Source organism: Chiloscyllium plagiosum, chromosome 7 (genome assembly GCF_004010195.1).
Source record: "Chiloscyllium plagiosum isolate BGI_BamShark_2017 chromosome 7, ASM401019v2, whole genome shotgun sequence".
NCBI classification, from domain to species: Eukaryota; Metazoa; Chordata; class Chondrichthyes; order Orectolobiformes; family Hemiscylliidae; genus Chiloscyllium; species Chiloscyllium plagiosum.
In genome coordinates this window covers 5,286,224-5,308,337 of record NC_057716.1, presented here as the reverse complement: position 1 = coordinate 5,308,337, position 22,114 = coordinate 5,286,224, and the positions used below count along the sequence as shown (strand labels likewise).

The following is a 22,114-nucleotide window of genomic DNA, read 5'->3' as shown; positions in this document are numbered from 1 at the left end:
TATCACTTGTCCTTCGTGGAGAAGTTTATGAAGAAAAACACCTTTGACCACAAATCCATCAGGAAGTGGTCAGTACGTAGTGTCCTTGAGACCCTTCGGGAAAAGGAGAGGGCGGATCCTATCGTGCGGTTCCCTGAGCAGACTGTCAAAGCCATTTGGCAGAATTCCTCATCGCCAGAACTTTCCAACAAGCACCAAGACATGGCTTGGCTGGTGGTGAGAAGGTCTCTGCTTGTGAGATCCTTTATGCACGCCCGGACTCTCAGCCGCACCGCACGCTGCCCTCGAAGTGGCTGCGGGGGGGGGGGCGAGACTGTCACACACCTCCTTCTGGAATGTGCCTACGCAGGAGAAGTCTGGAGAGGAATGCGGTGGTGTTTGTCAAGGTTCGTCCCGAGCAGCGCCGTGACGCGGGACTCCGTGCTCTACGGCCTGTTCCCCGGGACGCACACCGAGACGAACATCAACTGTGCCTGGAGGATCATCAACTCGGTGAAGGACGCTCTCTGGGCGGTCCGAAACCTGTTGATCTTCCAGCTGAAGGAGTTGACCCCGACTGAGTGTTGCAGACTGGCACATTCCAAGGTCCAGGACTACGTGTTGAGGGACGCGCTGAAGCTTGGGGCAGCTGCCGCCAAGGCGCGGTGGGGAAAGACCACCGTGTAACATCTGCCTACCTAAAGAAGAACAAGGGGCCCGCACAGTCATTTGGGCTCCGCTGACGCCTCAGCTAAATATATGGACATATGATTGATAAACAGTGTATAAAAATGATAAATTCTGATTTCTGTATGTAAATATTTACGTATGTATGGCGTGACCAACTGTATAGACCATCAAATTACTTTATGAGTAAAGTATATTTTTGAAATTTAAAAAAAAACCTGCCCTCCCCGTTGTTTCTCCGGCACCTTCGGAACAATCGTTACCTTGGAAACGGTGCTGCCATTTTCAAACAGACAACGGCTCCGGCTGGATTTCCAACGGCGGACGGAACTGCCCCCTGATTGATGTTAATGCCGGATTCGTTCTTCTCTCGTGTGTTATCATTTCTTTTTAAAAAAAAAATCGCGACTTGCCGTGCAGCAATTCATCGTGCCGCCGGCTGAGTGGGAGTTTTGTGTTGCCGAGCAACGCGCCCTCCTGCCGACGCACACAACACTGAGGAGCTGGTCTCGGCGGATGGAGGATGGAGGAATCCGCGCTCTGCCAGTGCCTCAAAGAGGGAGCAGACCTTGAGGCAGAGAGACAGGTAACATTACAGCACAGCAAACCCCTGTGCTACACTCACCACTCACCATATCCATCACTGGGAACTGGGACTGACTCAAACGTCTCTTCACCCGCATTCCCCAATTAGTAGCTACAGCATGACTGGTTTCAGAGTCCTTTCCATAAATGCCACTGCACACCTCTGGAGTAGGTGGGACTTGAGCCTTGGTAGCCTCAGATGCTACCACGAGAGCCCTGGAGACAACAAAAGCTGCAGTGGCATGAGAAACTCAGCAAGGTCTGGCAGCATCTGTGGAGAGAAAGCAGCTTTGGGTCCAGTGAGCCTTTTCCTATGGACAACATCACTTATTTACATAAACAGAAGTTGCTGGAAAAGCTCAGCAGGTCTGGCAGCATCTGTGCTGAGAAATCGAGTTAACATTTCGGGTACAGTGACCCTTCCTCAGAACACCAGACCTGAAATGTTAACTCTGATTTCTCTGCACAGATGCTGCCAGACTTGCTGAGCATTTCCAGCAGCTTATATTTTTGTTTCTGATTTATAGCATCCACAGTTCTTTCAGTTTTTATCACTTATTTACAGATGGTGAATGTACTCTACCTGAAATATAAATGTGCCCATTAAAACTATCATTGGGAAAGCATGTAGTACAATTGAGAACTTTTTCCCTCAATTTAGTTGAAGTTTCAATGTTGATACTACAGTGCATTTCTTACTGAATGGGTTTATAGAATGAAACAAACAGCCTAGTTTTGGAGAGCTGTCATTTCGGACTCGAAACGTTAAATTTGTCTTTCTTTCCACAGATGCTGTCAGACTTTCTCCAGCAATTTCTGTGTTTGTTTCATTATTTCCAGCATCTGTGTACTTTATTTTTAATCAAGTGTATTTTTATAATAAATGTAATGTCATTTACAAGAAATATTTGCATGAAATCACATTATTTGCATGAAATGACAGCCTGGTGTGAGCCATAGCTTCATTTGTGTGCAGCCAATTTATCAATAAATGCTGACTTGATTTATACACAATAGTAGGATTATCAACGATTTTATAGAGGGCTGCCTCACTATCGATTCTTCGAAGGATACTGTGGCCTAAAGTCACTAAGGAGTGCCAATGCCTGAATTGGTTGATAACAAGCAAAGTTAGACACAGCTAGTATTTATCCAGAAAGGATTATTTGTCAATCAAACAAGCATAAAGCTGCAAGTTAGGCTGGAAATACATGAATTGCAATTAAGGCTTTCCTTAAAAAGAACTTCTACCATTGTAATTTCTTTGGAAATACTCCAGAATGCTTTTGGAGTTGCTGTTATGAGTTCCTAGATTTGTCAGAGTGTTGCTGCATTGAGCAGGTGGCCTGCCACCACTAAGGTGCTTCAGTAATGACGGTGCCTCTGGATCGGCTGCATCACAGGGAATGTTGTGGGATCTGTGGAGCGAAAGCTCTGCACAGTGCTCTCTGACAACTTAGAGTCATGGACTATTATAGAACTGAAAGGACCTTTGGACCATTGTGTCCAGGAAGACATCAAGCACCCATCCACTTTAATCTCATTTCCCAGCACTTGCCCCAAAGCCTTGTTTGCTGTGGCATTTCAAGTGTTCGTCAAAATGTTTCTTAAATGGTGCAATGATTCCACTCTCTACCATTTTTTCATGTAATGAATTCCAACTGCCCGCCACTGTCTGGGTGAGATAAGTTCCCCTTAAATCCCTTCTAGTCCTCCTACTCCTTCCCTTAAATCTATGCCCCCTACAATTTGACCTCTCTAAAAAGGGAAAAAATGTATTTCTATCAAACTTGTCTATGTCCCACATAGTTTCCTAGACATTAATCAAGTTTCTAATTGGCTTTCTCAGCTTCAAGGACAACAGTCCTAGTCTACATAGTCTCTCTTATCCGAAACATCCCAACACTGGCAACACCCTGGTAGATTTCCTTTTCATCCGCTACAGAGTAATCATATCCTTCTAAAAGTGTGGTGACCAGAACTGCGCACAGTACTCCAGCTGTGGTCTAATAATGTCCTATACAGCTTTTTCATTTTATTTGTGGGATGTGGACATTGCTGGCTGACGAGCATTTCTTGCCCGTCTGCAGTTGTATTTGCTCCATCATAATCACCCCAACTCTTCTATTCAGTGATTCAAGAATTAATTTATGTATCCCGTATGCTTCCCTAACCACCCTATCCACCTGCCTTGTTGCATTCAAGGATCTATGTACATGGAGACTGTGGTCCTGCAGATCCTGTGTGAACCCTAGAGTTCTACCATCACCATGTACTCCCTTGCCTTTTTAGTCCTCCCAAAATACATCACTTCATACTATTCTGGATCAAACTCCATCTACCATTGTTCATATATCTTCATATAGGCTAAAGCTTTCCTCCTCACTGTTTACCATGCTATCAAATTTTGTGTCACCTGTGAATTTGACCAAACATAAACGTAATTTCGAAATTCAAAATGTAGTCCTGCTCAAAATCACACCTCACCATACAGCAGGTGGGTGATAAGATTTAAGAACTGTCAGCAGAAATAGTCAACTCTTTTCTGTTCTGAGAATTGGTAGGGCACAGTTCACCAGGTGACATAGAGTCATAGAAACATACAGCACAGACCCTTCATCCAACCAGTCTATGTTGACCATAATCCCAAACTAAATTAGTCCCACGAGAAGAAAGTGAGGGCTGCAGATGCTGGAGATCAGAGCTGAAAATGTGTTGCTGGAAAAGCGCAGCAGGTCAGGCAGCATCCAAGGAACAGGAGAATTGACGTTTCGGGCATAAGCCATTCCTGAAGAAGATCTCTTCGTAATCTGAGATAACCTTCTTCACTGTCCACTTACCACCAATTTTGGTGTCATCTGCAAACTTACTGACCATGCCTTCTATATTCTCATGTAAATCATTTATATAATTGACAAACATAAGTGGACCCAGCATCAAACCCTGTGGATACCACTGGTTACAGGCTTCCAGTCTGAAAAACAACCCTCCACCATTACTCTCTGTCTTCTGCTGTAAACACAATTTTGTATCCAATTGGCAAGCTCACTCTAAATCCCATGTGATCTCACTTTAGTAATTAATCTACCATGTGGAATCTTGTCAAAGGCTTTACAAAAGTCTAAGTAAGCAATGTCTACTGCTTTGACCTCATCAATCTTCTTAGTTACTTCCTCAAAAAACTCAATCCTATCTTTCAAATCAAATCCAACAGCTTACCCACCACCAAAGTTAGACTCACGAGTCTATAGTTCCCGGACTTCTCACATCCCTTCTTAAATAAAGGCACAACACTAGCCACCCTCCAATCATCTGGCATCTCACCCATAGTAATAGATGGTACAACCATTTCTGAAAGAGGCCACAATTTCCTCGCTAACTTCCCATAACATCCTGGGATAGTCATCAATATTTGTTTCTCTGACTTCTCTAGCCTCCACTTCTTTCTCCACAGTAAAAACTGACATGAAATATTTTTCTAAATATCTCTCTCATCTCCTGAAGCTTAACACAAAGCCAACCTCTCTGATCCTTTGGGGGCCCTACTCTCTCTCTAGTTGCTCTCTTGCTCTTAATGTACTTGTAGAATCTCTTTGGATTACCCTTAAACCTTATTTGCCAAGGTTATCTCATATCCTCTTTTACCTACCTGATCTACGCCTATATCATGTTGTACTTTCACATATTCTGTTGAAAAAAAACTCTTGAAATCTTGTGGTAATTTTAAACATGTTTTAAATTTCTGTTGTTTAATGAAAACTTTTTCAATACGTTTTTAAGACCATGTTTAAAAAAAAACACAAAAAACAGAAATTGCTGGTGAAATGCAGCAGGCCTGGCAACATCTGTGAGAAGAAAGCAGCATTAACATTTTGAGTCCAGTGAGGGCCTTCAAGTCTCAACACTACATCTGAGCCAGAAAACCTGGATTCAAGTCCCACCTGCTCCAGTGGTGTGTCAAAACATGGCTGAACAGATTGATTTAAAAACACTTGTAGTGATATTCTGTGTTCACAATGATTGATGTCCCATAGCCATAATAGCTTCCTTTTGTTATGAAGGTATAAGGGGTACTGTACCTTTAAGAGAGTTGGAGGACTTAGAGAAGAACACAGAATATTGGAAAATTTACAGTGTAACATTAGGTCCAGCAGCTAGCAGTATCTGGGTTGCAATGAGACAAAAGAAAATTCAAATTCGGCCAATCAGTTTAAATTATGCCCCAAGATACTAAACTCCAATCAAGTTTGAATTTGGTATTTTGACAATATTAAAACTAATGAAATGATCTAATGCTTTGGGGTATAAGGCAGGGAAAAATTGCACAGTTAGGGGAGAACTGCCAAAAGGCCAACAGATGTAGGCTGTTAGTAAGAACTCTCTGAGAGGTACCTGTCTGGAGAAGGAGTTTGCACAGGAAAAAAGATCAACACAGGCCTGGAGAGCAAATCTATGGGGAAGATACCAAGAGAAGATTTGACAGCTGGCTGATTATGAAATTTGATTTTTACTGTAAATCTTAATCGGGGATTTTATTGGACTAGTATTGTTGGGGGGAAGGTAAAAGATAGGTTTAAATAAATGAGTTATAAATAGGTGTTCATTAATTATTCTATGTTAGATTTGAAAAAATATTAAAGTTGTTAATTTTTACTTTAAATATTGACTTTTGGGATAGTTCTTTACCTCTCGAATGTTAACAGATTACATCATGGGTTAAATCATGTCTGTGTTGCAGGTTTAAATTAGCAGGGAAGGTTTACCCAGTGTTGTAACAATTTGGGGGCTTGTCTGGGATTTGAACTGGTTCAGACAGATTTGAATAGATTTGGGGATATGAAAAATCCCAGCAGATTTAAACACTTGCAGGATAGTGTTCTAGATGTTTAAATAAAACGTAGGTGAGACAATTTGTTTAATTTCAGTGACTTGTGGTTGATTAAATTAAAAGTGAGAGAAATGGCTTTTAAAATTTCTAAAGAGGTTTTGGAATTTGAAGATGATTTCAAATTTGCCAAGAAAGTTTAGAAGGAAAGAAAAAGGCCATACTTTTAGAATTAGCAAATAAGTTAGATTTGGGTTAACCAAAGACAAAAGTAAAGCTGAAAATGTAAGGGAATTACTCAAACACTTAGATGTATCAGAGAAACAGACAAGTGCAGTGGAGGCAAAACAACTTAAACTATAATTGAGGAAAATGGAATTAAAAGATAAACAAAGGGAGAGAGAAGAAAGAGAAAGAAAAAGAGAAGAGAGAGAAAAAGAGAAAGAGAGGGAGAGAAAAGGAGGAAGAGAGGGAGAGGAAAAAGAGAGAGAATGTTCTTAGCTGAGCAAGGAGAAAGAGAAGAAAGAGAGAGAGAAAGCGAGAGAAGAAAGGAAGAGACAAAGAGAGAGAAGTTGAACTTGAGAAGTTGTGAATTGGTCAGCAAAGTTAAGTTAACAGGATGGAAATTAAAAGAGATTAAAGCGCTGCCACATTTTTTATTTCATTTGAAAAATCGGCTCGGCAGATGGAGTAGTCCAAGGATTTATGGGAATGCTAGTCCAGACTAAACTGGTAGGCAGAACTAGTGAGATATTTGCTGCACTGTGAGATGATGGGTCAAGAGATTATGAAGAGGTTAAACTGGCTATTTTAAGTGCTTACGAATTGGTAACAGAAGAATACAGACAGCGGTTCAGAAATATAAAGAAGGAACCAGGTCAGACTTATGTTGAGTTTGAAAGAATTAAACATAGTCATTTTGATAGATGGGTGCATGCTTTAAAGATAGATAGGATCTTTGAGACTCTAAGAGAGATTATTTTGCTGGAGGAATTTAAAAACTCACTTCCAGAGAATTCATGTGGAGGAACAGAAAGTTCAGGAAGTGAGAGAGGCAGCAGAATTAGCAGATGAATACATGTTGGTGCATAAGACAAGCTTCCAGCCAGAATTTCATCCTGTGAGGAATAGAAGTTGAGAGAAGGGGAGATCCTACACTATGAAAGAAAGAGTAGAGAACACTGGTTACCACAGGTTAAAGAAGCCCAAGAGGGTGGAAAGGAGGTGAAAGGCCTCAGGTGTTTTCACTGTAATGGAGTAAGATACAGAAAATTACAGTGCCGGTGGTTTCAGATGGGCACTGGGAAAAGGTGTTTTCACTGCCAGAAGGTGGGATATGTAAAGTCACAGTTCTGGTTGTTAAAGAAAGGCACTGTGGGAAAAGAAGCTACGCCAGTGGCATGAGTGAAGGTAGTAAAGGAGACCACGAGAAGAGCCGAAGAGCAGGACAGTGCACAGCCTAGGCAGAGGCTGGGTATGGAGTTAGTGCCTGATCTCTACAAACAGTTCAACTCTGTGGGTAAAATTTACTCATAAAGAACAAGGGGAAAAGGACAAGAAGTTATAATTTTGAGAGATACAGGATCTAACCAGTTGCTGATAGTAAGGAATGAGTGAATATGCACTCTTTCTGATCTGTTACCTGAGAGTGTGGTAATTTGTGGGACAGATGGACAAAAATCTAGCATTCCCCTATGCAAGATCAGGTTGGAGTGCCAACTCAAGACTGGGAAAGTAACATTGGGAGTGATTGACAGAGTGTCAGTTCCAGGAATTCAGTTTGTTCTTGGGAATGGTTTGGCAGGATCCAAGGTGGGAGTGACAGCCCTTGTTGTGGAGAAGCCCAAGGAAGACCAAAAAACTGAAGAATTAAAGCATAAATATCCTGTTTTTCCTCCCCAGACTATGTATTAACCAGATCCCACTATCATAAGTCACAGCACAAAGCAAAAATTAAGAGAAAGATGAAGGAGTTGAGGTTCAGTTAGCAGATACCCTGTTTGACGTAATGGTGCAGGAAAAACCTGAACAGGCAGAGGGTCAGGCAGAAGTGTTTAATCCTGAAAGGCTAAGGGACTTGCAACAGCAAGACAAAATGATAAAAGATGTATATGAGGATCTGTATTCTGAAAAGGAGGGAGAGAATATTCCTGATGGTTACTATCTGAAAGATAGAATCCTCAGACAGAAACGGAGACCACGGCTGGTTAGTGCAGAAGAGAAATGGACCAAAGTGCACCAGATTGTGTTGCTGGTAGCATACAGACAGGAGGTGTTATGGATAGCACATGAACTACCTATAGGAGGTCACCTAGGGGTATGCAAGACTCAAGCTGAGGTACAAAAACATATTTTATTGGCCTGGAATACACAAAAGTGTGGTTAACTTTTGCTGTATGTGTCATACTTGCCAATGATAGGTAAGGCACAGGTAGTATTAAAGTCAGCACCTTTGTTGCCAATTCTTGGTTATAATTGATTGTGTAGGTCCCCTTCCAAAAACTAAAAGTGGGAACCAGTACTTGTTAACCAGATTTCCGGAGGCAATTCCATTACGGAGTATCAAGGCAAAAAAGGTGGTAGCTTTCTTCGCATAGTATGGGCCGTACAGAGAGATTCAGTCTGAATAATGGTCAAATTTTACTACTAGGCTGTTTAAGGAGGTTATGGATAGCTGAGGTATACAGCACTTTAAATCCAGTGCATATCATCCTGAATTCCAGGGAGTTTAGAAAGCCGGCATCAAACTTTGAAGACCATGTTGAGAGCATACTGTCAGGATTATCTGAATGATTGGGATAAAGATATCCCATTCGTATTGTTTGCCATTAGAGATGCCCCAAATGAATCTACTCAGTTCATTTCCTTTGAGTTAATATTTGGGCATGAAGTGAGAGGCCCTTTGAAATTAATTAAACAAAAATTTGATAGGAACAAAGTTGGAGATCTCACACTTAGATTAAGTATCGGAGGTAAAGGAGAGATTAAATTAAGTAGGTGAGTTAGCCAAAAAGCACCGAAAGAGGCACAGAATATGATGAAGCAGGTGGCAGATAAAAGCTCTGAGACCCAAATATTTTCCCGAGGGGATGACGTCTTAGTATTGGTACTAGTGATAGGAGATCCCTTCAAAACCAGGTTTAGTGGTCCCTATCAAATTGAGAAAAAGTTGAGTCAGGTGAACAATGTAGTAAACTTGCCAGATAGAAAAAAAAGGTATCGAGTATGTCATGTGAACATGTTGAAACTGTATTATACTAGAGAGAAAGAACTGGAGAAACAGGTGTTAGTTACTGCCCTGCAGAGTGAGGAATCAAATCCAGATGATGTGGATTTTGATGTGCCTCAAAATAGATTAAAAAATGAGGAGGTCCTTGAGGAGTGGGATAGTTTAGTAAGCTGTCTGTCTCATGAGCGTAGGATGCAGTTGAAAGGTTTGTTACTGCAGTAAAAGGACATATGTACAAATCAGTTGGGGAGGACTAATGCTATTGTACATGAAATAGATGTAGGGAATACTGTTTCGATAAAACAATACCCCTATTAGCTTAATCCTTTCAAAGCCAGACAGGTCTTGAAGGAGGTGGAGGCCATGCTTGATGAGGATATCATCGAACCAAGCCAGAGCAAATGGAGTTCACTAATCGTCTTAGTTCCCAAACCAGACAGGACCCATCAATTCTGCGTGGATTATCAGAAGGTCTATGCCATTACAATATCGGGCTCATATCCAGTTCCGAGATTGGAGGACTGTAATGTGAAAGTCGGACAAGTGAATAACATCACCAAGTTGGACTTAATGCGTGGTTGCTGGCAGGTACCTTTATCAGAGATGGTGAAAGAAATTTCTGCGTTTTAACCTCAAATGAGCCAAATCAGTTTAAAGTGATGTCCTTTGGAATGAAGAACACACCTGCCACATTCCAAAGACTCATGAACAGAGTTGTGGCTGGTTAACAAACTGTACAGTCTATTTGGATGACGTAGTGATCTTTAATAAGTCCTGGAAAGATCACATGGTACAGTTGGCAGACCTCTTTGAATGACTACGAGAAGCAAAACTAGTAACAAACTTAAATAAAACTGAATTTGCGAAAGCAGAGGTGACATTCTTGTGACATAATATCGGTCATGGAAGGTTGACCCCATGGAAGGCAAAGATGCGGAGGAATGGGATTGTGGGAGACATTGAAGTTTGGATCAGTAATTGGCTTGCTGAAAGAAAACAGAGTTGTAGTTGATGGAACATGTTCATCTTGGTGTCCAGTTACTAGTGGCGTACTGCAAGGGTCGGTGTTGGGTCCACTGCTGTTCGTCATTTTTATAAATGACCTGGATGAGGGCTTAGAAGGGTGGGTTAGTAAATTTGCGGACGACACTAAGGTCGATGGAGTTGTGGATAGTGACGAAGGATGGAGTAGATTGCAGAGAGACATAGATATGGTTTTGGCCTTTATTAATAGAGGGATTGAGTTCCGGAACCAGGAGGTTATGATGCAGCTGTACAACGCTCTGGTACGGTCGCACTTGGAGTATTGTGTACAATTCTGGTCACTACATTATAAGAAGGATGTGGAAGCTTTGGAAAGGGTGCAGAGGAGATTTACTAGGATGTTGCCTGGTATGGATGGAATGTTTTACGAGGTAAGGCTGAGGGCCTTGAGGCTGTTCTCATTAGAGAGAAGAAGGTTGAGAGGTGACTTAATAGAGACTTACAAGATAACCTCAGGGTTAGATAGGGTGGACAGGGAGAGCCTTTCTCCAAGTATGGGAACGGCAAACACGAGGGGACACAACTTTAAAGTGAGGGGAAATAGCTATAAGACAGATATCAAAGGTAGTTTCTTTACTCAGAGAGTAGTAAGGGTATGGAATGCTTTGCCTACAACAGTAGTAGGTTCACCAAGTTTAAGTGCATTTAAGTCGTCATTGGACAGGCATATGGATGTACATGGAATAGTGTAGGTGGGATGGGCTTCAGATTAGTATGACAGGGCGGTGCAACATCGAGGGCCGAAGAGCCTGTACTGCGCTGTAATGTTCTATGTTCTATGTTCTATGAAGGCGATCAAGGAATTTCTATGGCCAACCTCCAAAAGAAGAGGTGCTTCAACTCTTCGGCCTCAGCGGATTCTATCAGAAGTTTGTTCCAAACTTCAGCAGTGTTGTGGCATTGTTAACCGATTTGCTGAAGAAGAGCACAAAAGTTATGGTGGACAGGATAATGCCAGGATACATTTGACCATTTGAAAGCAATATTAACCACCAAACCAGTTTTAGCAATACCAAACTTATAAAAACCTTTGAAAGTCTCCACCGATGCTAGTGACATAGGAGTTGGACCTGCATTGCTACAGGAAGATGAGGATGGGATTGAACTGCCTGTTGGTTACTTTTCAAAGAAACTCAACATGCAACAGAGGAAATATTCTACAATCAAAAAAGAAGTCTTGAGTTTGGTACTGCCCTTACAACATTATAATGTGTATGTCATGAAAAATGTGTTGTAGACGGTTATGTACATGGATCACAATCCTCTTACAGTCTTAGACTGCTTTAAAGACAAGAATATGAGACTATTTAGTTGGAGTCTTATGTTACAAGCTTCTAATTTACAAATCGTACATGTTACGGTTGGAAGCATGTAATTGCAGATGTAATTTCGCAGATTTAACTGATAAAGTTTAGATGATTTGTATTTGTTTAATGTTTTATATATATAGGTGTATTGGAAGAAGTTATGGTGAACTTAGATCAAAATTATCTGTATGTTATGCTAATGCATTAAAGAATAGAGAAAGGGAGATCCAAGATGGCAGTCGTCTGAGTGGTCTGCTATCCTGGGCTCTGTGCCATACCTCAGGGCAAGGTGGACCTTTACCACTCCCTCACCAACCACCCCCAGGAGAAAAAAGTGCTAATTTAAATTTGCTGATAACCTGGAGCTGCTGGAATTGTGTGTGACGTCTTTAAGGCCAGAATGAAAATGAATAAAGCAAAGTTGCCTAAAGGAGTACAGCAGGTAGGACACTCCCCTACTACATCGGGGGTACCTGCAGCCAATGCTCAAACTCCCAGGGCAGCCCCTTTGGATCTAATGGGACAGCAGCATTTATTTGGCAAACTCCGAGAGAAGATTGAAGCAGCAGTAGAACCACTATCTGCCATGATGAAAAAGCATGAGCAGGAAATCCAACTACTGGACCGAAGAATGGAGGCAGTGGAGGAGAGGACCGCACATTGTCCACCGTGATGGAGGTCTTGGGAGGAAGGATCCAAACACTGGAAGACCAGGTTCGAGTCCTTCAGGAACAAGTTGACGACCTGGAGAATGAAAATAGAAGAAAAAACCTACGGCTCGTGTGTCTTCCGGAATGCGAGGAAGGTGAGGACCTCATTGGCTTCCTGGAGAAGTGGCTCCCAAAGTTTCTGGGGCTGGAGTTGGAGTCGGGCCTGGTGAGCGTGGAGCGGGCCCATAGGATTGCAATGTACGTTCCTGTGCCCCCGCGCGGTCCTCGTGCAGCTCCTGTATTATAAAGAAAAACAATTAATAATTGAAACAGCAAGAAGTCTGGGAAGAAATTCACTGGCTTTAATGCACAAAGGCTCAAAGATAATGTTTTTTCAGGACTGCTCAAGAGCCCTAATTAAGAAGAGAAGGGTATTTGAGGAAGTCAAGCAAGAATTAAGGGACCTGAACATTAAATATTCCTTGAGGTACCTGGGCGTGTTGCATTTCGCCCATGGAGGGACGATATATAACTTTGACTCCGCAGAAAAGGCGAAGGACTTTGTGAATTCTTTGAATTAAAGGACTCGAGTCAGGGTGGGAGGGGAGCGCACATTGTTGCAGACAATGGTATGGATTTTTTTAATTGCCCCTTCTTTTCTCTTTTCTCTCCCCTTTTTTTGTGGTTATTGGCTTTAAACATACTGCCTTGATGTAAAACCAGAATTATTTTATATATCAGTCGTATGGGTATTATCTAGGACCCTTTTTTTACTGCTGTCCTTTTGATTTTGTATTGGGGGTGGCTATATCTGTGGTTAAGATGAGTGGAGGGGGAATGGGCAGCCATTGTTAACTCTCAGAATGTAAATAACAGGTTTTCCTCATTTGTGAATTGCCTGTGGCTAGGGCATGTCCTCAGCTAGAGGGAGTTAAGATGGTAGCAAGGATTGTGAGGAGACCCCACTTTGGGCAAGGGGGAAGATCTCTAATGAATTGGGGGTTATTTGGGTGTTTGCTTCAGTTAAATGTAGTGATTAGTTTTTTAGTTGTAGTAGTTTTTGTAGGAGTAGCTTTTAGACTTCATAGAGTTAATGTCTTTGTCACTCATCACACCTCAGAAAAGCTTAGTCCTCTTGGGTATACCACGGGTTTCCCTGGATGACCATGGCTAGTGATTTGTTCAGATGGTGCACCTGGAATATAAACGAGAGCCATTCCCCTATTAAAAGAAAGAAGGTGTTGTTAAGCCTTAGGAAGGAAAGGGTGGACATCGTCCTACTGATAAGGAACATCTGAAATCTACAGCAGGGGGGTTATGACAGGGTATTCTTCTCCTCCTTCGGCTCTAAGAGTTGAGGAGTAGCTATACTGGTAAGAAGGAACCTCCCTTTCCAGATAATGGAGCAAATTAAGGACGAACATGGATGGTTCATCATTCTTAAAGCTCTAATACATGGAGAAGAGTATGGCGTCCTGAATGTGTATTGTCCCCTGGCGAACCCTCTTAAATTTCTAATTGATGCAGTTGCTAAATTAATGAATATTGGGGTGTGCCACACGATCATAGGAGGGGATTTTAATCACCTCATAGATGCTGAAGTTGACAGGGTGCCAAGGGGCCCGGCAGGTATGCTCGGGCAATCTAAGCAGTTGGTGGACATGTGTGAGGAGTTGGGTCTAGTGGATGTGTGGAGGCATCTCCAGACTAATGGAAGAGACTTTACTTTCTATTCCAACCCATACAAGCGCCATACGCGAATTGACTTTTTTTTATGCCAATTGATGGTTTGGACAGAACATTGGTATACAAAACTGGGATTATAGATGTCTCGGATCATGCGCTAGCACTGGCGCATGGACCCATTTCTGTGAAGGGATAGCAAATTTGTTGAGTACATCAGAACGAGAGGCTTTCTAGGATATCAACTTGGGTACGGCCAGTAATCTAGCAATACTTTGGGAGGCCACTAAGGCATATTTACGAGGCCTGACCATTTTGTATTCTGCGACTAGAAGGAGGCAGAAGGAGCAACGATGGATGCTGGAGACCCAGCTGCAGATAGCTGAGGAAACATAATAGGCCTTCATTGGTCAAGCTGCAGTGGGTTATGGCCCTCCGGGCGATTCTCGACTCATTGCACACATAGGTGGCAAAACAAGAGGTCTCCTTTGCTAAACAAAGATTGTTTGAACTTGGAGAAAAGCCAGGTACATATCTGGCATATTTGGCTAGGAGGAAAAAAGCTTCCCAATCTATTAAGTATGTCAGGGAGAAGGCTGACATGGTTACCTGTGAGTTGAAGAAGATCAATGTTAGATATAGGGAATACTTTGCAGAACTATATCGGTCGGATGGAGGCAAACACGGTGCAGTGAGAATGCAATCCCTTTTTTGAGAATCTGGACTTCCCTGGTGTAAACGCAGAACAGGCTTCCCTGTTGAATGTGCCTATAATGCTACAGGAAGTGCAGGAAGCAATAAGGCATCTCCAGGGTGGCAAAGCACCAGTGCCAGATGGATTTCCAAATAAATTCGATAAGGAATTCTTAAATGTATTGGTGGAGCCACTTCTGGGGATGTAAAACTATTCATATGCAGAGGATTGTCTGCCACACTCTCTCAGGGAGGCTAATTCATTTTAAAGAAAGGGAAAGACCCTGAAGAATGTGCTTTAGATTAGATTACTTACAGTGTGGAAACAGGCTCTTCGGCCCAACAAGTCCACACCGACCCGCCAAAGCACAACCCACCCAGACCCATTCCCCTACATTTACCCCTTCACCTAACACCACGGGCAATTTAGCATGGCCAATTCACCTAACCTGCACATTTTTTTTGGATTGTGGGAGGAAACCGGAGCACCCGGAGGAAACCCACGCAGACACAGGCAGAATGTGCAAACTCCACACAGAGAGTTGCCTGAGGTGGGAATTGAACCTGGGTCTTTGGCACTGGGAGGCAGCAGTGCTAACCACTGTGCCACCGTGCTGCCCACAGGCCGTTATCATGGTTGGGCTGAATAGCCCCGATTAAAATGAATGTTCTTTCTCACCTGCTGTACCCCATGAGAGTGCTCTCGTTGTTGCTACCCAAACAAGTGTTACGGAGGCTCAATGGTTGGCTAGGGTCCTTTATTTGTACAGACCAATTTCATGGTTGAATGTAGATTTTAAAATCCTATCCAAGATGCTGGCTGTGAGGTTGGAAAAAGTCCTGCCCCATATTATAAAAGAAGATTAGACAGGTTTTGTTAAGGGCCATAGCTCCTCCAACAATATCAGGAGGGTAATGGACATAGTGCAGATATGCCAGTAAAGATTGATCCCGGGGTTGGTGGCCTCCCTAGACGCAGAAAAGGCATTTGATTGGATAGAATGGCCGTATCTGTTTGGGTTCCTCGAGTGCTTTGGTTTGGGAGGATCCTTTGCCAGGTGGGTGGCAGTACTGTATAATGATCCTAAGGCGGTAGTCATTACAAACGGTGCTAAGTCAGATAATTTTAATATTGGGAGAGGTAGTCGACAGGTGTGTCCTCTCTCACTGCTGTTATTCGAGGAGAAAGTGAGGTCTGCAGACGCTGGAGATCAAAGCTGAAACTTTATTGCTGGAACAGCACAGCAGGTCAGGCAGCATCTAGGGAACAGAAGATTCGACGTTTCGGGCACATTCCTGAAGAAGGGCATGTGCCCGAAACGTCGAATCTTCTGTTCCCTAGATGCTGCCTGACCTGCTGTGCTGTTCCAGCAATAAAGTTTCAGCACTGCTGTTATTCACCTTGGCAACTGAGCTGTTAGCTGAGGCTATCAGGAGGGATCCTGAAATAGCGGCACCAAGGGTGGGAATGGGGAAGCATAAGATCACGGCGTCCTTTTGTTCTTGACCAATCTGGAGAAGTCTGTTCCTCTATTGACTCAAACAATTAATTTATTTGGCGGTTTCTTGGGCTACAGGATCAACTTTACAAAATCAGAAGCTATGCCGGTGAGGGGGATTAGTGGAGATGCCTAATCTGAAGGATGGAATGCAGTTCCCGTTTGGATGGTCGTCAAACAGTTTTTTGTATTTGGGAAATTTTATTACCCTTCCTTCCACCAGCTGTCTAAAGCTAACTATACAACTATTGGAGAAGATAAAACAGGATTTGTAGTGGTGGGAGGGGTTACTGTTATCATGGTTGGGCCGAATAGCCCTGATTAAAATGATTGTTCTTTCTCGCCTGCTGTACCCCATGAGAATGCTCTCATTGTTGCTACCCAGACAAGTGTTATGGAGGCTCAATGGTTGGCTAGGGTCCTTTATTTGGTGTCACAGGCACCCTCTAATTATATTTACTAAATGGCAGCATTTGCAGGGTGAGGGAGGGGTGGATCTTCCGGATTTGAAGAAATATCAAATAAGCGCCCTGTTAGCATATGTTGGTGACTGGGTACAGGGGAATTCAGAGTTGATTTGGCTTGACGTTGAAGCCTTGCGCTTGAGATGTTCTGTAGTTAATTTATTATTTATAGATAAGATGAAATCCATGACTGAGTGTGTAAGAATCCAATCATTTTAAATATAATGAAAACCTGGAGAATAATGAGGCAAACGACGGCAATTGGTCTAAAACCTCGCCATTTACCCTGTTGATGGGAGCCCAAGGATTTAAACCTGGGGCAATGGACTCCAGCTTCAAGTTATTGGAGAATAAGGGAATCTCATGCCTGGGAGGTTTGTTCGAGGGGGAGGTCTTGATGACATTTAGAAATATGGGCTGTCTAATAGCCTTTTCTGATACTTTCAGATAAGGGATTTTATATATAGGGGAAGACCACATTCCTGGCTCCGTTTTACAAGTCAGACATGGAGAATAGAGTACGGATGCTCTTTCAGTCAGTAGTTTGTATCATTTACAGAAAGATTGTGCTTTGGGCGACATGGAAGGACTCTGTAGGACATGGAATCGGGAGCTAGGAGAGGATATTTCATTGGAGGTATGGGAAGATATCTGGGGAAATGTAAGGAAAATTTCATTATGTAACAGAGCGCAGGCCATGTAATTGAAGATCTTACACAGGGCTCATATGGCACCAGAGAGGCTAGCTAAGTTCAAGAGAGGAGCGTCATCAAGGTGTCCCAAATGTAAAATTAGTATAGGCACTCTCACACACTGCTACTGGTCATGTTGTAAGATCCAGAGATACTGGAGTGCTATAGTAAGGGAGCTAAAGGACATCCTGGGGATTGAAATTAACGTGGATCTGGTATTTCTTCTTCTGGGGTTGCCAAATTTGCCTTCTCTGGGGAAAACGGGAAGAGATTGTCTAACATTCTTACCCACTGTCTGAGGAAGAACTTTCTAGTGAATTGGACATCCGAAAAATCACCAGGTCTTATGGGGTGGCGTAGGCTGGTGATGGAGCATCTCCCCCAAGCCTACCTCACAAATATGGTGCACCACAAAATGGAGCATTTTTACAAGACGTGGCGGCCCTTTTTAAATTATATTGATGCACACTTATCAGTAATATTAATTAGGGCCCATGGTACAGCTGTGGGAATCAGTATAGGTACCCATGGGACCCTGGGAGGGGGAAGCTGGGGGAAAAAGAATACGGGTGCTCCCAGGGATGGTAGCATCAGTGAAGGCATGATGAGTGAAATAGAATAAAGTAGTGAGATATAATTTAATTTAAGTTACTTCAATTTAGTTTAATTTAATATTTAATTAATTTGTTTGTCGTTTAGTTTAAGTAGAAATGTTTGTTCTGGTAGGTTGTTCATTACTAATAGTATCGTGACATGACTTTGTTGTACTGCCTCTGCTTTTCTATTTTTTGGTGTTATTCTTTTTTTTTGTATACAGATGTTTTGTAAAAGATTTAAAAAGATCTTTAATAAAAATATTTATAGAAAAAAGAATAGAGAAAGATAAAGCCATCTTTTCATTTTGATGGTTCATTTTTTTCTTAATGGGGAGGCGCTATGAAGGTGTAAGTGGTATCTACGTAACTTTAGGAGAGTTGAAGGACTTAGAGAAGAACATGGAGTACTGGAAAGTTTACAATGTAACATTTGGTCTAGCAGCTAACAGTTCCTGGGTTGCTATGATACTAATAAAACAAATTCAAATTCGGCCAATCAGTTTAAATTATGCCCCAAGATACTAAACTCCCATCAAGTTTGAATTTGGTATTTTGACAATATTAAAACTAATGAAACGATTCGATGCTTTGGAGTATAAGACCGGGAAAACTTGGACAGTTGGGGGACAACTGCTAAAAGACCAACAGTTGAAGGCTGCCATTAAGAACTCACTGAGAGGTAACTGTCTGGAGAGGGGGTTTGCACAGGAAAAAAGACCAACACCGGCCTGGAGAGCAAATCTACAGGGGAAGATACCAAGCGAAGATTCGGCTGGTTATGAAATTTGAATTTTTTTTTAGATCTTAATGAGAGGTTTTATTGGACTAGTATTGTGGGCGTGTGGGGGGAAAGGTAAAAGATAGGTTTAAATAAATGAGTTATAAATAGTTGTTAGTTAATTATTCTCTGTTAGACTTAAAAATATTAAAGTTGTTAATTTTTACTTTAAATATTGACTTTTGGGATAGTTCCTTGCTTTTCAAATTTTAACAGATTACAGCATGGGTTAAATCATTTCTGTGTTGCAGGTTTAAATTGGCAGGGAGGGTTTACCCCATGTTGTAACACTTTGTACAAATCAGCAGAGTGTTTTACCCTGATTGCCATTGACTTCATTTTTCTAGGATTTCTTAATGTCAAGGACAGTATCTCTCACCTCTCCTGACCCTCTGAATTCAAGCTCTTAATAAAGTTTAGAATCAACTGGCCCTGACAAACTGAATATTGACAAGTAGTTTGTGGCGCATAAGTACTGCTCGATGAATTTTTAGCAACACCTTCCATCACTTTGCTGATGATTAAACGTAGACTGATTAGATGGTAATTGGATGGAATTGATTTGTTGAAGTTTGGGATCATCTGTTGCCAGCTATGTTCCTCAAGTGCAGTAGCCTGCCTCAGAGGAAACCAATTTTGCAGCAAGTTCTTCAAACTGCTTTGGGCCGTTAAGTTGAAATTTCAGCTTGTTGGCTTTAGATATTGGTTTCTTGTCTAAACCAATATGGCACACGCTTCCAGTTTGTAATGAATGTATGCTTCCTGTTCTTTATGTAGTAGACTTAGGCAATTATTAGCACTTTAAAAATTGACACAGTGCCCATCAATTTCTAGGCTATTGTACTAAGTTTGTTGCTGGGAATAGTAATAATTTCTCGAAGCCAACCCTGGGAGAGATGCTAGTAAGTGCAGTGCCAGTAAGAGCACTAGCACCTTTTCAGACTACAGAAAATCCATTATGTTGAGGAGTCCAAGTAAGAACAGATTTTGGAGTCTCTGCAGGAATACAATGGTGGGATTCAGGATTCTAAGGCTAATGTACAATAGTAGATAGTATTTGGCAGAAATGTGTCTGATTGGTCCAGGTCGTCTGCAACTGAAATCTCTTGTCTGACACCACAGCTAAATCTGCTGCGATTTCACATGGTGTTTGCCTCCACTGCCCTGCCTATGATAAAATACCGGCTACAGAGGGAGGCCCTTAATCGGCCCTTTAATTGACTACCTAATGGCTTCAATGGACCTAAGGGCAGTCAGGCAGCCTGATGACTTCCCCAGATATCATAAACTTTCAGACAGACTGGGGGTAAACAGACAAGCAGTGAGATTGTGCTTTGCTCAATTTTATATACTCCTTTACAACCATTGCCAGAAATTGTAAAACCCAGCCCATTAGTTTCAAATGAAACATTAAAATGAGGGTCCATACATATTTGCCTGTTTACTGGATGCGCCAAATTCAATGACACCTTTCGACAAAGTACAAGTGTGCTCTGATTAACTTTTGCCTCATTACAATTTTTTTAGGTCTTGCTGTGTCAAGGTGTTTGCTGCACCTCCTATAACAGGGATCATGCTTGAGAATAATGATGAACAATGAAGCATGTCAGGTTATTCCGGGGATATGGAAGTTTCAAGTGAAGTTCTCTCTTTCGTTTGATTCTTTGTTCTTACTTTCATTAGTGTTGAATTTTCATAAACTGGATTAGCCCATCTGAAACTGAACATGACCTCCCAGTAAAGGTCATTGTTCATTAGAATCAGTCCTCGGGTTTCCAGGTATTGAGGTTGTTTTCCGGACTTGTCTCTTTCATTTACTTTTCGTATTTCAAAATTTCTTTTACATCTAATGTATATGAAAACATATTAGTTGATTTTTAATTAGTGTGACACATAAAATTCAGTCGTTTCATATTTATAATTTGAAATTTTTGTTGCATTTTACAGACACAGAATAAAGGAAAGCTGCCAAGGAGTGCAGTCTCATTTTTACCCCAGTTACCTGCGGTAATGTATTTGTAGATAGAAGTCTAACACAATGTACTTACATTCTATACTGCACTATAGCAAATTATTTGAATAAATTGGAATCATAGGGTCGTATTTCTAATCTTTATATTGATTATTGTGCATCAATGTCCTGAGACAATCAAATAATATAACTATATAGTTGGCTATTGGCAACAAGAATAAAACAGAATAAATTTATCACCCAAATAACAATAGATGTTATATATGGAGGGATTTTAAGGAAGTGGTTTAAATTTTAGGTTCTGATGATCACTTTGAAGTTGTTTATCATACTATCACATAATCATTTGCAATGATGGTTCAAAAGCAACTATGAAACTAATTCAGATCTAAGAGTTATTGTGAGGGAACGTTTTTGATGAAAGTCACAGACTTGAAATGTTAACCCTCTTTCCTACTGCATTGATTCCACCTGATATTTCTTGGTATTCTCTGTGTCTTCTTTGTGTCTCGTATATCTGTACTGATTCTTAATACCCTATTGTATCTCTGATACATGTTCTGTCATGATATCAAAGCTTGAGGGTTAGTAGTATTCCAGTAAGACATATGAGTCTTTTTTTCACAGAAATTAAGATAGAAACTCAACATATTCTGAAACTGTAATTATAACTCAACACTAACTACATTAAAATCTTTCAATGTAGATATTCTGTGTGTATTTTGTTATCCACAGTAAGCCTGAAAATCTATTATTTTACAGTGGTAGACACATAATTCAACTTATCCTGCTACTACATCCTATTATCACAAATATGAATAATAGGTGCTAAATGTAGAAACAGAAGATAATGCTAATTTTCTAAGTAATACTTTGAAACATTGTATAATTGTTAAATGTAACATAGCCTTTGGAGGTTGGTTTGCTCAGTTGGCTGGTTTGCAGTATAGAATGACATCAACAGTATGGGTTAAATTCCTGTCCCAACTGAGATTACCATGAAGGACCTTCCTTCTCAAGCTCTATTCATCTGAGGCGTGATGACCCTCAGGTTAAATGTCTGTCTAATGAGAGAGCAGCCTATGGTCAAGGAGGACTATGATGAATTTACCATTGATTAAGATATTAATAAAATGAAATTATTGTGGAAGTAATTGCTTTGGAGAACTTTAGCAGCCTTGTGCTTAGCTGACATTTCATAACTTCCCAAAGTACAATACATATTAAAAAGTCATGTCTGAAAGAAAGCAAGCACTGTTTTTATCAATATGTTTGTACAACATTTTAGAGCCGGTCCAAACCACTGTGGCAATCAGCCTCGCCTTCTTTCTTCCTTCAAGCAGAGGATGAGAATGAGCAAAATAATTTAACAAGTAAGTTTGATGTCTTGGAAATATGGCAACAAGATTGTATTGTAATTCATAGAGAATC

At 41.4% G+C, this 22,114-nt stretch overlaps 1 protein-coding gene across 1 annotated transcript in view; it reads left to right on the top strand.

Annotated features, from left to right (window-relative positions):
* The first annotated feature begins 942 nt into the window (after positions 1-942).
* Positions 943-22,114, top strand: part of dnah7 (dynein, axonemal, heavy chain 7) — a 414,399-nt gene continuing 393,227 nt past the window's right edge. Inside the window, exons 1-3 of the mRNA XM_043692898.1 lie at positions 943-1,252; positions 20,659-20,718; positions 21,972-22,056. Coding sequence (XP_043548833.1) covers positions 1,190-1,252; positions 20,659-20,718; positions 21,972-22,056 — 208 coding nt within the window. The 5' untranslated portion in view covers positions 943-1,189. The remainder of the gene's footprint in view (positions 1,253-20,658; positions 20,719-21,971; positions 22,057-22,114) is intronic.